Here is an 18961-nt window from a genome sequence, read left to right on the forward strand (position 1 = left end):
TAAACAACCACAGTTATGGTACATGTCCGGACGTGTCCCTGAGTACGCTACAGCACAGTATCCTGAAACCCAACAACAAGAAACAAACACCATCCCAAACACAGATCTCACCAGAGATTTCAGTACCCGGTTTGACCTCACGGCAATCTCACTTCTCTTCAGTTTCAACATGACACACTGTGGGCACTGAGGGCATCACTTAATTACATAAATAAAACACACCCTGCACCACAGGGCCTCGCGGCTCATCTTTCTCTTAGCTCCTCTTTATAACAGTCTACCTTTAACCGCCGGAGTACCACACACTGCCAAATGTTAAGTTCCTCACACTCTAATTCACATATTTAAACATTTAAACACAGAAACACTAATCTAAACTTAGCCCATTTATGTCTTGTCTATAATTAAAATCATCTGACTACACAAGGCAAAACATATTTATTCCAAATGTCAGCAAGTCACTGACAGAAATATAGCATGGGTTAAAACCATAAGCCAAAACAGACAATGCAAGCTTTTGCATTGTTTGCACTAATGCATTATTTTATGTTTCAATCTGTTCCAGTGGTGCTTATTCTATTAAACATTCTCGCACATCCACACATCTGTAGATTGATAGTTTATTTACCATTTTCTCCCCAGATTAAAAGAATTAGCACTCATGGTGCGCGCTTTTAGAAAATGAGCAAAATACACCCACAAGGTATGAGCTTGCATGCAGGCATAAAAGGGAATTTATAAAACACCCAAAAGATTGCAGTACGATATAATGTCTTGTTAGATATATTTCTTCAATTTATTGCTATATATTGATTTAATTACATAAATATAGCATGACCCACTAGTCTGTTGATAACATACGTGGTGAATTTTAATTAATGCTCACTCACCATCTCGGCTCATGCCCAGAGCCAGGCACTTCTGCAGGCGGCAGTGCTGGCAGCGGTTGCGGTTGGTGCGATCGATCAGGCAGTTCCTCTGTCGAGAGCACGAGTACATAGCGTTGTTCTGCTGGCTGCGGCGAAAAAACCCCTGCAACATATTAAATTACAATTAAGTCATTTTTACCTTTCACGTAGAGCTAATGCAGCAAAGAGGATTTGATTCTAAAATATATAAACTTCTCTAATTTAAACTGTATGTATGTTACAGCAAATTACCAGGGATTACACACATGAGAAGAAAAACAAGCAATACAAATTAGTAAAATAATAATTGTTGCATTAGATTTGCAAATGTAGAATATATATAATGGTAACCACACATTTTTATATAACATTATATCTCACGTAGTATAAAGCTGCAACCACACATGGCCTGACCAACTGGTGCTTTGCAAGATTTCCATTACAGTGAATAACATGCTAATATTCATGCTAATGCTAAAGTTACTACGCTAATCAACGTTTCGTCCAATGCTACACTTGAAGCAGCGTTTTCGTTGGCCTTACTAAAGGAACAATCCTTCATACTGACACAGTGAAATGGTTAACAGCATGTCTCGAGAGAAGCAGAAATACAAGATTAGCTGGATAAAATATCTACCTTGCAGCCTTCGCAGGTGATAACACCATAATGGATCCCGGAGGACTTGTCCCCGCAGATCTTACACGGAATCACCTCTATTTGAGCTGTGGATAAACAGACACACACAGAACAAGGTTAGAGTTTAGCCCGGAGGGACAGGGCGCTAGCACGCTAAGATAAGATGTTCAACACCTCTTGGCTTGTGCTATACATTTGTGTGGTTCTGAATGGTCTAATTTAATGGCTTCTTTCTAATGGACTCTAAAGTAACTCTCGAGCTGCACATTCGGCCCTCACATCCCTCAGAAGCACAAAAACCTCAAATCATTGTACACAATTAATGACAGGTTTTAGAAAAGATTCACCAGTGCCTTAAGTGCAATTAAAACAAAACAAAAAAAACAGATCATTAAACCAAAGATTTAACACTGTAAATAACAGTAATACACTAAAGGAAAGTAAATGAAAGCAAAGGCCAGACTCCACACAGCCGATTATTAACACCACAGCACTTTGAGGAAATCCCCCCTTATATATATAATGTCTAAATAGTCCAGCTGAAGCGTTAATGAATTACGCATTAGTGCAGAGAAGAGGTAATCGATAAATTACGCAATGCACTGAGTCTGTCACGATACTTACAATACTGACTTATCGTACAATCATCAATATAACCAGAGCTGATATTATTGAGGAGGTCGGCCTCCGGCTGAAATATGAGTGGGAGTGTTTGTTACAAGATTAGCTGATAAAGTCCCGCCCTTCAACAAAATGAGCCAATCAGTTTGCTGATTATGCTGCAAGCTTAGAAGGGAAAGCTCCCTTTAATGAGGAGATCTTAACTTCTTTTTTCTGGTCTATTTTCATACCTAAGGCGCACCGGATTATAAAACGCACTATACGACACTAGTAAGGAACAGGGGTGTCGCCATGTTTTCCTACATATTCATCAGATCTCGCCGCTGGGGGGTGAAATAAGTTAAGTAAAGCTAAGTTACATAAATAAAACTGTAATTCTTAAAACAAGACTTTCTTTTAAAGTCAAAAGAGTGCTGGATGTTAACTTATAATTAGTCTACAATTTCTCTCCTGAAAACTGTTTATTTGGGTGAGTAAAGCACTTCTGTTTATTTACAGTAAGCTTTCCACTAAAGCTGGGTGAAGCAGCATTAGAGGCTAGCCGCTAGTACTAGCTGTGGTTAGTGCAAGTAAATGCTGTTTGACAGTGCTACACCGAGGAACCCTGAATGTTCCGGTAAGTCAGGGCAATATTAGCTAGCGGTTTGTCCCACGTAGTCTGTTTTAAACACAGACTACAGTCCCATATACTCACCTCTGAACAGCGAAAGAGCTAGCGCTTAACACAGTGAGCAGCTAAAGCTAATGCTGCTCCAGCCTGGAGAAACTTCACTGAAACTCCTGTATAATGCTGTACTTCAGCGGAGTGGCTTTACTGCTCCTTAATACCTGACTTGTTCAATTGTGAGGAGCACTGACGATTTTTTTGAACATTAAAGTATTTTAAGTGCGCGTTATAATGTAAACAATATGTAAGAATTTGTAAGAGAATAAGGAGAACAGTGGTTGAAATAGTTAATGAAATATGTTTAAGATAAGCTGCAATGTGCTGAATGCAGTCGAGCAGTGTGGTTTCTGGTGTTAAGCGCTGAGTAATGATTACACAACACTGCCTCTGATTTCATATGGAGGTAAAATGAGCAGATTAAAGCAGGATCTGACAGGACTGTCTGTAGGTGCGGAAGAAGCTGGTCTCCATTTTCCTCTCCTCCCTGTTACAGAGACAGAGGAACACATGCAGTGGAAAAAAACCTCCCACCCACACCCCTCCGCGGAGAGTTATATAACCACTGTCTGCCTCACACTCTGGTGACGCAGCTGGATCCGCCCACCGCCGGCTCCCCCGCGCCCATTGGTTGGGGCGTGGACAGCGGCTCCAGTGATTGGTTGACCGAGACGTCAGTGTCGCGCGACTGGCTGTGAGCCCAAGTGCACCCGCTGCCCTACTGACACACTTTCCCCATTGAAGGAAAAGGCGTGGCACAAGTGGGGGCGGGGCCTGGGAGGCCTTCTGCTCCCTTCCGCGCGCGCTGTTTTTAAGGTGGAACTGATCTCAGCTTTCAGCGACACACACACACACACACCTTATCCTCCTCTGTATATTAGTAAAAATGAGCTGTGCTGTGATCTGTGATCTAAGGATCACTAATCTACAATGCAGGAAACTTCTTGAACTTCTATCCGGGAAGACCCGCGGTGGAGGCGTGTGTGTTTACATCAACACGGAATGGTGTAACAACGCTGTGACTGTTGCCAAACACTGCTCTCCGCTGGTGGAGTTCCTGATAGTCAAGTGCAGACCTTTTTATTTAGTACAGGAATTCTCCGCCGTGCTAATAGCTGCTGTCTACATTCCACCCAGCGCTAGCATTGGTGCTAATGCTAAAGAGGCTCTGTGTGAACTCTATCGGACTATCAGCGATCTGCAGAACAAACACCCAGACGGACTGTTTATTATCGCCGGAGATTTCAATCACGCAAATCTCAAGTCAGTGCTCCCTAAATTCCACCAACATGTGAACTTTGCAACGAGAAGAGCGAGCGCGTTGGATCTTGTTTACACAAACATCCCCAGCGCGTACCGGGCGGAGCCCCGCCCCCACCTCGCTTTCTCGGATCACATGTGTGTTTGGCTGACACCAACATACACACCACTCATCAGACGCTCCAGACCAGTTCAGAAGCAGGTGAAAACCTGGCCGGCAGGCTCCATCTCTGCCCTTCAGGACTGTTTTGAGTGCACTGCATGGGACATGTTTAGGGAGGCTGCTACTGAAGGCGATTCTGTTGATTTGGAGGAGTATGCAGCATCAGTCACTGGCTACATCAGCAAGTGTATTGATGATGTCACTGTCTCCAAGACCATCACCACACGCCCAAACCAGAAGCCTTGGATGACTGCTGAGGTACGTGCGCTGCTGAGGACCCGCGACTCCGCCTTCAGAGTGGGTGACAAGGTGGCCCTGAGGAAAGCGAGAGCTGACCTGTCAAGAGCTATCAGAGTGGCAAAGCGCGCACACGCCCAGAGAATCCACAGCCACTTCAAGGACACGGGTGACGCGCGGCGCATGTGGCAGGGCATCCAGGCAATCACCAACTACAGGACAATGCCACCGTCCTGTGAATGTGATGCCTCCCTCCCTGATGCCCTAAACAACTTTTATGCACGGTTTGAGGCACAAAACAACACGATGGCGAGAAAGACCATGCCTAAGCCGGACGAGCAGGTGTTGTGTTGTGTGTTGCCGAAGAAGTCCACAGTGTCCTGCCTCAATGACTACCGTCCCGTTGCACTTACACCCATCATCATGAAGTGCTTCGAGAGGCTAGTCATGAGGAACATCAAGACACAACTGCCCTCTTCACTGGACCCCCTGCAGTTTGCGTATCGTCCCAATCGCTCCACGGACGATGCCAGTTCTAACAGCTTTATCAAGTTCGCCGATGATACAACCGTGCTGGGTCTCATCACCAAAGGCGACGAGTCAGCATACAGAGAGGAGGTGCAGCGGCTGACAGACTGGTGTACAGTCAACAACCTTCACCTGAATGTGGACAAGACAAAGGAAATGGTTGTTGACTTCAGGAGAGCACAACACACCCACTCTCCACTCAACATCGACGGGTCCTCTGTGGAGATTGTTAAGAGCACCAAGTTCCTTGGTGTCCACTTAGCAGATAACCTCACCTGGACCCTGAACACCAGCTCTACAGCCAAGAAAGCCCAGCAGCGTCTCTACTTCCTCCGGAAGCTGAGAAAGGCCCGTCTCCCTCCACCCATCCTCACACTCTTCTATAGAGGGACCATTGAGAGCATCCTGAGCAGCTGCATCACTGCCTGGTTTGGGACCTGCACCGTCTCTGACCGCAAGACCCTCCAGCGTATTGTGAGGACAGCTGAGAGGATCATCGGCGTCTCTCTCCCCTCCATCATGGACATTTACACCACCCGCAGCATCCGCAAAGCAACCAGCATTGTGAATGACCCCACTCATCCCTCACACAAACTGTTCTCCCTCCTGCCTTCGGGAAGAAGGTACCGCAGCATCCGGTCCAGCACGACCAGATTCTGCAACAGCTTCTACCTCCAAGCCATCAGACTCCTTAACTGCAGAGACTGAACTGATGGTTTTTCTGTACATGCACACACACTCTTACCCCACTTACCCCAGAAAATGGAAAGCACTAAAAACCCTACTACCTCACTGGACTCTATTGCACACTGTGTAATAGAGTAATTACTACCTCACCTGGTCTTTTTTGCACACTGCAAAATTTGCACACTGTCTTGTTATTTATTATTCTTTGTCTGTATTGTGTTGTATTGTCTGTCTGCACTTTTGTACTGTTGCACTATTGTTCTGTCTACACTGTGTTTATGTGCACCATGGTCCTTGGAGGAACGTTGTTTCGTTTCACTGTGTACTCTGTATATAGCTGAAATGACAATAAAAACCACTTTGACTTTGACTTTGAACATGTATAAATTTTTAAATAAATAGGTAAATAAGAGTTTTCAAAACTTCTTTAAAATGAAGGATAACATTTCTTTATGTGTTCAATAATAATTCAGGGAAATCGTGAGAAATGTATGTATGTAAAAGAAACAACTATGCTGTGACACAAAAGGCACATCCCTGCTAAAAATGCGGCTCAAGACCAGCTGGATGTGCTGGATGTGCAGGACAAACATACCCTATACTGGCAGCTATCTCATTAACTAGCTCTTCACCAGCATATGTTTTTCTGGATGACCAGCTGCTCTTTTAGCAGGAATTATATTGATACTGACCTGTATATAACTCAGTAAAGCAGATCCATATACCTAAAAGACAGTTAACCTCTGAGTACATCTGAAAAAGTATATCTGAGAGTATATCTATGAGTATATCTGTGAGTATATCTATGAGTATATCTGTGAGTATGGCTGAGAGTATATCTATGAGTACAGCTGAGAGTATATCTGAGAGTATATCTATGAGTACAGCTGAGAGTATATCTGAGAGTATATCTATGAGTACAGCTGAGAGTATATCTGAGAGTATATCTATGAGTACAGCTGAGAGTATATCTGAGAGTATATCTATGAGTACAGCTGAGAGTATATCTGAGAGTATATCTATGAGTATATCTGTGAGTATGGCTGAGAGTATATCTATGAGTACAGCTGAGAGTATATCTGAGAGTATATCTATGAGTATATCTATGAGTACAGCTGAGAGTATATCTGAGCGTATATCTGTGAGTACAGCTGAGAGTATATCTGAGCGTATATCTATGAGTACAGCTGAGAGTATATCTATGAGTACAGCTGAGAGTATATCTGAAAGTATATCTATGAGTACAGCTGAGAGTAAATCTGAGAGTATATCTATGAGTACGGCTGGAGGGCAGTCTGATATGCGTTTGACCCTCCTGCAGTCATATATGATTTTCACAGTGCTCAGAGCATATTTAGATCTGACTGCTTGGGGTTCTGGTGTCTAACTGCAGATATTTATTCTCTCAGATGCCCAGCAGTCCAGCTGCTCTCATAAAGCTATTTTAACTCCGTCGAGAGGATGCACTTGTTAACCTGTGAGGCAATAAACATCCAGCTAGTTTCACAAACCTGAGAGGAATTAAAAAAGACTTCACTTCTTTTTTGAGAAGAGAGAAAGCAGCGGGTGTAAAAATGTCATTTTCACCCAGCAGTGAACTTTCACAGCAAAATTAGAATTGCACTAGTACTGACTTTACTTGGCTTTAATAGCTAGCTGACGTGCAACAAAGCACCCGTTGAAAAAACAGCTGATTATCCAGTTACAGTTTTCACCAGTACTGGGGATGTTTTTGTTTGAGTTTGTTAGTTTTGCTGTTTTTCAAGCTGTAACAGTATAGCCAAGCCTGACCAATGTACTGATCCAGCAAAAGCTGGTCTTGAGCTGCATTTTTTTATATTCATTTTGTTACTACACTCAATATCAGTACCAAAATCACAACTATAGTAAAATGACAACTATAAAAAAGTAACATAACATAACATTTTGCTGAATAACATTCAATACAGCTGCACAAAATAGAATTAAAATAAAATCTTTAGTTTTTTAAGTTAATATCCATTACATAACAACAACTATAAACACTCTACTAATACTAGGCCTAGGTATATTGCCAATAATCTGATTATACAATAAACATCACTATACAGAGATTATGATTTAATATGTTGCCATATACTGTTATATTGTAATATCTATAATCACAACACTGCTGTTTACTGTTTGGGTTTAAACACAACACAAAATGAACCACTTCTGCCACCAATCCTTACAGCTAAACTATACATTTAAACTCAGTTCTGTGTTGTTGATAATCAATACAAAAATGCGTAGATTACCACCAAACCACAAACATTATACAGTCGCTAGAGGAAGTAAAAGACTACATTAAGATAAACTGATATATCAGGGTAACACAAGTAAAGCATACAGTAATTATGCAGCCCTATAATACAATACTTCTATATTCAGTATCACAGTGGAGGGAACCTTTTTGGCCAGTTATGGACCTGGGCGTTCCGCTGGTGCATGGATTTGGGTAGGTCTACTCTCAGAGCTGAGCTCAGTGCCAACCTGTCACACTTTAAATTTAAAACTGTGTCTGGGATCAGTGAAATGTCAGTGGAGCAAGAATATAAATGTAATGTCTTTGAGGGAGCATGAAACAGCAGGTTCCTCTATTTCAGCGTAATATTTTACTCTAGGGCACCAAACAAAGAAGAAGAATTTACAGGCACACAACATCATTACACAACATACAGCTAGGACCATCACCATAATTATATACCATATCAATTTATCATACAAAATAGAGACATGTATTAGAATTTAATAATTTTTGATCAGCAATTTCAGTTAAATATATTATATATCAGATGAACACAGTGATATTTGAGAAGTGAAATGAAGTTTATAGGATTTACAGAAAATGTGCAATAATTCTTTAAACTAAATTAGGCAAGTGCATAGATTTGAGCACCCCAAAAGAAAAATCAATACAATAATAAGAAACATCAATATTTAGTAGATCCTCCTTTTGCAGAAATAACAGCATCTAAATGCTTCCTAAACCAATGAGAGTCTGGCTTCTGGTTGAGGGTATTTTAAGTCATTCTTATTTACAAAACATCTCCAGTTCAGTCAGGTTTGATGGTTTCTGAGCATTAACAGCCCGCTTTTAATCAACATTCAAAATTCAAGATTTAAAAATATATGTCATGTCACAGAGTACAAGTGTACAGGTGAGTGAAAAACTGAGAATGAGTTGTGTGGGAAGTACAGGGTGCAGAGTGCTGTACCACAGATCACACCACAGATTTTCAATAATATTCAGATCTGGGGACTGACTATTTCATACCACTGTAAAATGGTTAAAAATATATAGAGTTATAGTCATAGTGAGGCCTATCTATAACACTATTTATTGAAAATGTACTTTAATGCATTTTTACTTTTATGTCATATCATTTAATTTGCTTTAAGGATATAAAACTTCCTTGTTTTTGATGAAGGGATTTTTTTATGATGAGTTTATTAGTTTGGGGAGGGCTTTACAGTAAGCATGCAGCATGTAGGCCAGTGGAAAGATCAATGGCCTGAAGTCAGAACTCATATCACCACTTTATTGAACTCACAACCCGCTGTAACACCACTCAGCTCGGTGCACTCGGTCCTGACACGGTGTGCAGGTGAAGCAGCGGCCAGGTGTGTGTGTGTGATAAAGTTATCTGAGTGTGTCAGACGGTCAGTGTGTCAGTGTGGCGGCAGTGTGTGCTGTGTGGTCACATTGTACTTCTCATAGGTTGAGGAACTAGATGCTAACAGGAGTACAGTAGTACAATAGCACATAATAATAGACACTACTTTAATTTGTCTGAAAATGTCTTAAATAAACCTCTACATGTCTTAACGATGGCACAAACAGTAAATACAGTTTTTTATTTTCATTCCTCCTATTTTACAATTCCTGGATTTTTAATGCGTCAGCTTAGAAATAACTGATCAGATGCATCGCTGTTTCCAGGCATGTTTATTGTTTATTACAGACAGAAATGTCTCTCAATGGAAAAACCTATGCGCCATGTTCTTTTGTGTTTGTATGACTATAGTATTTGTTGAGTGTTTAATAACGCCTATTATATGGGTTTATGTAACAAACTGGTTAAGCAACACACTGCAACTGAATGACAGGGTAACGTGGAGTGCGTCACAATTGCATGGTACTAATTACTAATACTTAGGGGTGGACCGAAATTAAAACATTTGGCCGAAACCAAACAAAGTTAAACAAATTTTCATTTTCCAAAACTGCATAAATTCAACAGGAAATTTTTTTTTCTTCTGTCTTTTCACTTATTGCCATTTTTAGCAGAATTATTTTGTTTGCTTAATATTTAGTATTTGATGTTATTAATATTATTAATATAAAGTTAGACCAAAAATGTTTTCATTCTCACTTTTCCTATAAACACAGACACAATCCCTTTTCCATACTGAACACAGAAACCACACATCGCTGCAATATCCCTGCTGGTATAGGTTAATGATTAGCACGGTGAGATTTGTTTTTCCCAGAGCAGATCTCAATTATTCTCTTGTTTGTGCTTTGTGAGATCAGGCAAGGCGCCAATTCATATCTGATCCAAAACATAATTAAAAGTACATTCCCTCATTGCTCCATAACAACAAGTGCAAAACAGCTAAACAATAGCGTTGTGATAGAGAGCTGCGATACTGTAGCACTGTATGAATTTTAGATCATGATAAACACTGAAAGAATAAAGTTATCTGAACATGAACTGTTCTGCACTAAAGAAGCCTTCAATACTCATTAACTGCAGGAGCCAGCCATCGCCAGGGCTAACACGAGCTCAACATGTCAGAAAGGCAGCATATCAAATTTATATGTATGACCTGAGGGATAAAATGACATTTAGCGAGAATAATGTGTTGTATTGTGCTATATTATATTATACTGTATTGTATTGTATCACATGATGTTCGGCAATTTGTGTTGTTATGTTCTGTATTGTGTCCCTGCCAGTCCCAGGCTCCACTGAAAAGAGCTCTTCGTGGGAAATAAAAATATAATAAAAGAAAGGAAAAAAAGAAAGCATCTTGGACATTTTATCTGTCCCAAAACAACTGGAGCACTCCTATCTGCATTCTCATCTTATGAAGGTACATTTCAACAATAAGTTAACGCCTTCTTTATGCTGGACAGTGAACACTACTGCTGTGTGAATTTCTACTGTTCAAGCCTGCTCAATAGGGAAGTAAGAAAATACAGAAAAATTAAAATATCGCCATTTAATATTTTTTATACTGTATTGATGTGTTTATATTGCCTTATTTACAGAATAACAGTATTTCATGAAATATTGAATTGTAATGTCTGTCCCTTTTTATGCATCATATCACCATGACCCTGTTAATACACATCCCTACTGCTCAATAGCAAGACAATTAGCATCATAATAAGCTTGCATCAAATCTTCGAAAAGCACTTAAGAGTAAAGGACAATATGTTTCAGGCCTTTAGAAAAGTCAGGTCAAACAAGGCCAAGCCCATGGGCTTTTGTGTCATAAACTGTATGTGGGCAGTGCGATCACTCTGTAAATGTGGCTGTAAAACCAAGAAGAGTTGATGTTGGACATTTATATTTACCCAATAGCGCAAAAAAAAAAGAAAAGAAAAACAGAGCTTTCTCCATGCACTAATTCAGTGTGCGGCTCTGACAGAGCAGAAATAGCCCAAGTCCTCACCACAATGCAGCCGCACCTCACAGTCTATAGACTACAGATGGGGAATGAGCTGGGGAGCTGCTTTAATATCACCAGGGCTGGATTAACTTTTATGCGAATCAGTTTACATTACACATCACTGTTAAACTGTAATCTTATTTATAATTTGCTCTGCACTAAAGAGCACCAAGTTACTCATTCAAAAAGATGTTCACTTTTCAGGAGGAAATATATAACTTTATATGTAGTGATGTGTAGTCCTGTAGTGCTTGAATGTAATCCATTACAAAATTGTATGCTTTTATATTTTCAGAAATGTGTAACTGTACATAACAGTATAAAACTGATAAAAAAGTTCAAAGTTCCATTATTGACCACTGGGTGTGTGATGGTCTGTTTACCCTCAAAGCTTCACCCCAGGCTTAGTGTTATGTGGTGCAACTGGTAAATAAAGGTAGTTGGAGGGGGAATATATAGTTTTCCTTTTTTATATTTATTGTTGTTTACATACCATATCATATTTGTGTTCTTATATATTATCACATTGTTATATAATTATGTTAGTTATTACACATTTGTACACCTACTTCCAGTGTTTCTGGATGTTATATGTAGTTTTTCAATACTATATTAAATGTTATATTTATATTTTAATCAGCTGTGCTACATTTTCTCGCTATATTCTTCGTTCTATATTTCTGTACTTTTGTCTTATATTATTTTTCTATTCTATTTTTTTTTTCAATTTCGCCTGCTCTGTCAAACTATCTAACAATACCACCTTAAATGGAGCAGCATTCCATTGCGAGCATATACAGGCGCACAACCTAACTGCTGCAACATTTAAGGTGGACCGGAAAATTCAAGCAGCTTGCTATGAAGCCGAGAAGACGAGAAAAAGGTAAACCCCTTTAACACTGAATATTATTTTTACTGACACCGTGTTAATTAATAGTTGATTAATGTTTGACTTGTGTAAAAGACTAAGAAGCCCTGAGTGGAGGCTGTGTGATTATTGTTGCCTCGGGCGAAGGCGAAGGCTAACCGCATGGAGTGGCACGACTGTGCCGAAGCCCCGCCCACTCCCAGACAGAGACCACGCCCCTCTCCCTGCCGACCGCGTTCTCTAAGCCTGACCCCGCCCCTCACCCCCTCCCTCGCGCTCGGCTCGCTCCCCGCTGACAGATCTAGGTCAGTAGAACAGGCAGCTCACACAGCCGGCCATGCTGCTCCCGGCAAACAACAACACACACACACACACACACACACACACACCACACACACACTAAAAGAATAGGACTGACTCACAGCTAGATGAACACACACTTTGCTTGGACGTGAACGTTTGTTTGGTTAATGTATAAATAAAATACACTCACATTTTATTATTAATTTAATTGCTGCACATTCTTTTTTAATTTAATGAGGTCAAAATAAATGTATATCAAACAGAAAATATGCAGAAAATGCAGTGCAAACATTTGCATATCACAAAATCTATCTGTCAAAATATGTATATTTACCTAAATAAATTTACCTATCTACCTAAATAATCAACACACGATCTGTTCACTATTTTCCTTTTCTTAAGGATGCACTAAATTTGAGTTATTTTTTGTATTCTTAGATTTAACGTGTTTAATCTAGAATCCATCACAGGCTAAAACGTGGATTACATTTTACACACGCGCTTCATTTATTATTATTTATTATTATTAACTTCGTGTCAATCGCCACCTTATTACGTAACAGAACGGACCTATTTCTTAATCAGGCAAACAGCCCTGCTGCCAGTCACCTGAACTGAACAAAATCATAGTGTTTAAGTGTTTAGACTTTTATATAACTAGAGCTAGTAAGAAATGTGATGCAAGTTGCTTTTTGAGTATTTTAACAGATAAAAAATTAAATGAGACTGGAAATCAGCATCACCTTAATCCCGAGCACACACAGCTGCAATATATAAATAATATATAGCAAACTGATACAGGGAATAAAAAAGGCTGTAGACTGAGCTGTGTGAGTGTTGCGCACTTAGAAATGCTCGATCTTTAGCGCGCGAGAGACACAGGCGCGGAGGCACGGTGTCGGCGGCGTGCTCTGTAAGCATGCGCACAACACGTGAGAAACCAGCAAATAAACAAATGCGAGGGTTTGGGCGTGTAAACGCAGTTATGAAGGATTTAGGCTAAAATTAAAGTCTGCGCGCGGGTGAACTGAGAGTATATGGTGTAATTACAAGTAACGCTGTTTCCAGCTATAAAAGTCCAGTCCGGGATTTGTCTCCAGCCGCCCGGGCGGATCCGTTGCAGCTGAGCCGCGCTGAGAGCCGCCGAGCAGCAGCGCACAAACCCCGGACTGGAGTTTTCCTCTCCCCCTCTGATCACCAGCTGTTCACCAACACCTGGAGGAAACCCGCAGATCCACGCACTCACCTCTCATCTTCACCGCAGTTTATTCTTCTTATCGGAGTGAAGTCCTCAACGAGCTGGAGTCAAACAGCCTGATAAAAATAAGCTTTCGGATTCAGATTGGAGCATTATAGCCGGAATAGAGAAATATCGCGCTTTTAACCCGTAAATCTGTCTAACAGAGTAAAACTCGGGCTGTAGGACTCGGTTCTCCGCGGTCGGTCGGTGTTTGTGGGCTGAGCCGCTGCTGTCCGCGTTCTGCCTCTCAGTCTACCCTGCTAACCTACTTTCAGCAGCGCATGGACTCTCACATGATCACACACACACACACAGCTCACGGGGACGCGCATCCCGCCGCCTCTTAAGGTGGAACTGCCAAGTCAGCGTTAATGTATTACGCAGCTTAAAGAACACAGCACTGAGAAAAAAACGTTTTTTTACGTTGATTACATAAAAAATAGCAACTTCTAAGCAGTATTTATTATCTAACATTACCTAATAGGCATTGACATTAGTGTTGAAATCCTAAATAAATATTTTTTTCCTTTTTTGGCCTGCCACCACCCTCCTATTTGGAGGACAGAAGAAAGGACAGGGACATAAGTAAACATGAAACTCGAGAAAAAAAGAAAAGGATTAAATAAATAAATAACAATAACAACAAAATCAATGGATTATAGGAAAGGTTAGAAAAGAGGAAAAAAGTCTTGATGTTTGTAGAGTGATTTTTTTTATTAATGGGAGAGAAGAGAAGTAAAAGAAATAAATAGTTATAAATTCTTAAATAATAGCAAGTGTTGCATTGATTTGTATTTTGTAGGTGTTGGTAAGTGTGTTTGTTTGTATGTGTTAAGTAGACAGTAGTTTTGGAGTGAGTATTGGAACTCAGTTTAACAGTTCTCATGGTGGATTGGGTGATTTTGTGGGCTGATTACTGTTGGCAAAATTTCGCAAAATTATCGTATGTCTTCACTCTCACCATGTAAGCGCACATTCTGCCCCCCTTTCTCTCCCCAATTTAGCCAGTAGGACACTGGATGCTTTTTGCTTTCCAACATACATCACACTTAAGTATCTTAAAGTATATCACAGCAGCAGCACAGTAGAGCAGTCTGTCTGCAGGAACTGTATTCTATAGTTGTTTTTATTTCTTTTTATGAATTTTGTTCCACAGTCATTCAGACAGTAGTTAACCTGCTAGGTAGCTAAAGAATGGCAGGCAGATTCTAACCTGTTATTTAGGAGGAATATAGCCTAATAATTTACCCAGCTGTTAAAGCAGAGTGAGAGAAGCAGAGACCTGAGAGAAGTGTAGAATATTTAGTGACACAGTTCTGATCTTTATTCCTGCTCAGTGAAATGCTCTTACAGGCCCTTTATTTCCCTCCTCTGTTCCAGGAAAAAAAGAAAGCAGTGCTTGTCAGCTCTGAAGCATGTGGGTGATTTAGACCTCGGAAATAAAGGCATCGTTCCAGCCACTTGTGCTTCCACTTGTGTTTGTGTGTGTGGGTTTGTGGGATGGGGTGATATGTGTATATGTGTGTGTGTTATTATTATGCATTATCAAAATCCAAAATGGCTGTGATGATGAGGAATCAGCGGAGAGTGCATGTGGGAAGGCTTGGTGATGCAATTGGCTGGCAGGGGTCTGTTATGAAACAGAGAGAGGGAAGATTACAGTAAGTAGGTTACTGGAGCAGCGCTGGTGTACACAGTGTGACTCTCTCTCTCTCTCTCTCTCTCTCTCTCTCTCTCACACACACACACACACTGTTTCTGTCCCACATTGTTTCCCTCTCTCTCTCACTCACTTCCTTTATCCTGAAATGTATTTTTTATTCTCTGAAAAGCCTCTATTATCACTCTATTATTTCTCCACTACTACTGTCCCTCTCTCTCTCGCTTTCTCTCTTTCTGTCGTTTTGTTGCACATGCTCCATCCTCACTTTTTTTTCCTCTCTTCTTTTCTCTACATATTTGAGTGTGTTTACGTGCACAGCACTCTGTTCTGTCTGTTTTAATAGGATTTAATACTGCAGTTGATAATTAATCAGCATTTTTGCACTGTAAGGCACACTGGATTAAAAGGCCGTGTTTGCCTTCTATTTCAGCAGATGGTGGTGGTTGGGAGGGGGGGTAAGTAAATTAAAGTTAAGGTAAGTAAACATAACTGTAATTCTTAAAAAATATATATTTTCTTTCAAAGAGTGCTGGGTGTTGACCTACACAGATTTATCTCCTGAAAACTGTTTAAGTGCATTCGTTTATTTACAGTAAGCTTAGATTTCCAGATTTCCACTGACGATTTTTGGGGAAATTAAAAGATTTTAAGGGTGCCTTATAGTGCAAAAATACAGTAAGTGTATTAATATATTCCCTCGATTTCCATTTTAGTTCTCTCCATTTTCTACCCCTGTCTTCCTGCCTGCAGCCCGGCTCTGTAACTAATAGCAACAGCTGTGACACTTTGACCCCGGCCCTTACATAACTGCAGACTTACTGAAATGGAAAGGTGAGGGGAGGAGAGAAAGCGAACAGTGGAGAGATGTTGTATTAAATCTGCAGTGGAGAGTCTCTGTACGGCTCTGTTTACTCTGCTGTAATGGAGGCTTATGAAGTGTGCCAGCCGGCCGCACCCACTCCTACTTTATGAACCGTGAGCGTGCCGCTCTGACCACGAGTGCCCTCCAGGTAGCTCTCTGATAGAGCACTAAAGCCGTGATTAGGTGAGAGAAAGAGGTGGTGGAGCACTTAAGAGAAAATGAGACAACATGTCAGTAGTGTCTATACTTCAAAATAATGACAGAAAATCAAGCCATAGTGAGGGAATGAATTAGTTTGATTTCTAAATCATTACTGATAAGAACAAGACTACTGAGTGTTTATTATGAACTCAGTAATTACTTATTGATTAAAAAATCTTCTCTTATTTTACTAAACTACAAGAGAGGAACAATTAATAAACAACTGTAGCATATTGCTTGGGTGTAAGACATGGTAAAGATACTACATTATCATATTTATACACATTACAGCGTCAACTAAAGATTATTTTGTTGGTTATTTTTCTGATTATTCGATTAGTCAATGATTATTTCAGCCTTGCTGGCAATCTCTGCTTCCTGTTCCTAGCTTTCTCTATCATTACTTCAAAACGATTAAACAGCTGAACAGGGGATGCCATTTAAAAGCTCAGCTGATGTTTAATTGTGGGATTTTCTGATATTAGGTTAGTAAATATGAAATTTAAATGAGTAACTTCATATCTACCTGAAAAATAAACCTGCTGTCAGTTACTGTAGACACCAAACAACTATACATTTTATTCATAGAATCACATATTAACCTTCTTTTTATAGTTTTTAACTTTTTTGAGGAGCAATGTTTCAAATAACTTCCACCTCATGAAGGCAGAACCTCGAATCAAGTAGTGCAGGATCTGATCTGAAGTCAATTCTATTACTGAATAGTTGAAACCATTTTTTTTTAACAGTAAAGGCCCTATCGTACACCTTGCGGATTAGCATGGTTGCTATCTTACACCCCGTCTAGGCTGTTTGGAGAGACTACATGCATAGTTGAATCCAATAAGGATTAAGTGTTCAATGCAGAAAACCCCAATCATACTTTAAAATAAATGCATCAATAATTTGAATAGTTTCTTATTTATAAAGCTATGATTTAAAATACACTACATTTTAAGATTTACCAGACACACTAGGTAAATTTGCACAAAGTATCGCAATACCAGCCTGAATTTTACTCGATATCGGATCAGATAGGAAATCGGTAGTATCGATCATCACTTACTAATATACAAATTTACACATAATTAAATCATAACACACACATAAAACATTAACATACAGAAGAGAAGATCACCTGACATTAAAGATTAATACTTTGTACTTTAAATGTCTAGATGGAAAAAATGTGTGTTGTATAATTAAGGAAAGCATTCAGTTTTTTGAAAATCCAGAACAATAAAAAAGAAGAAGAATAAGAAGAATTTTCCACCTAAGAGAACAGCAGAGGAACACTGTTAAACTAGGGCTTATTATGCTTATTATGAAACAGTTATAAAATGGCCTGCCATTTCTGCCATTAAAAAGCCATAAAATCTTAACTTCTTTAATTCAGATCATACAAACAAAACACATGTTTATTACACATGAATAAGTACTGCAGTTTACAGAACCTATAAAACTGTATGTGTTTTATTCACTCACTATTTAAAAAGTGTGTCAACATCAGCAGTGCTATTCAGAAATCCTGCTTTTGTATTAATGGGGACGACCAATTAAACCATATATGGAGGCAATGTGGTCAGTTCCAGTTCGATGCCAGATCACTTTTGGTCTTCATTATAGGCTCTCTGACAGCCCAGCGTTACCCTAATGCCTCCAGTGGCTCTACCTTTACTGAACACACACTCCAGTCTCTTTTTCATCAGGACAATGCTCGTCCACACTCTGCTGCTGTCTCAAGAGCTTGTCTTCAAGGGCTCTAAATGGTTTAACGGCTTAAAGCGCTGCCACTATGATCGGGAGATTGCTGTTTTGAATCCTGGTCATGCAGCTTGCCTTCTGCTGCCGGAGCCCTGAGAGAGCACAATTGGTCTTGCTCTCTTTAGGTGGGTACAGTAGATGGCGCTCTCTCCCCTCATCCCTCCTCAATCTGTGAGCTGATGTATCAGAACCTAGTCGCGGTGCTTTTCTCTGCGTGTGCTGTGATGATACTCGGCCATGCTGCATGCATGAATCCCACTGCAGCACTGCGGTATAATCCTCCTCCCTCGCTCCCCCTCTCCGCTAATCCCTCGCTTTTCTCCTCTTTCCAAACTGCTCTAAGCTGCTCCTGTTTGGGGCTGGTAATCTGATGTGACCTCGAGAGCTACGCAACCAGGTCAGTGTGTCAGGAGAGCAGGAGAACCCGTTTCACCCTCATCACTTCATCACATCTTCTTCATTATTCCTTCTTTTCCCTGCTGTTTTCTCTCTTTTGTCATCCTTTCTTCGGTGAAGAGTATTTAATGTGTATCGCTCCTGGTTATACAGATATAATTATATAAAATGAGGCGTAATTAGAGGTGTTTTTGAAGAGCAGCACTAACATTATTGACAAACAGTTTGCTCTGCTTTAGGGTTGTTTTATATGTCA

At 40.2% G+C, this 18961-nt stretch overlaps 1 protein-coding gene across 1 annotated transcript in view; it reads right to left on the reverse strand.

Annotated features, from left to right (window-relative positions):
- Positions 1–14109, reverse strand: part of rorcb (RAR-related orphan receptor C b) — a 28461-nt gene extending 14352 nt beyond the window's left edge. Inside the window, exons 1-3 of the mRNA XM_007241943.4 lie at positions 13826–14109; positions 1546–1631; positions 891–1032 (exon numbers count right to left, since the gene is read on the reverse strand). Of these exons, the coding sequence (XP_007242005.3) occupies positions 891–1032; positions 1546–1631; positions 13826–13832 (235 nt within the window). The 5' untranslated portion in view covers positions 13833–14109. The remainder of the gene's footprint in view (positions 1–890; positions 1033–1545; positions 1632–13825) is intronic.
- Between the last annotated feature and the right edge of the window lie 4852 nt (positions 14110–18961).

The sequence above is a fragment of the Astyanax mexicanus genome, chromosome 4 (assembly GCF_023375975.1).
Source record: "Astyanax mexicanus isolate ESR-SI-001 chromosome 4, AstMex3_surface, whole genome shotgun sequence".
Classification (NCBI taxonomy): Eukaryota; Metazoa; Chordata; class Actinopteri; order Characiformes; family Acestrorhamphidae; genus Astyanax; species Astyanax mexicanus.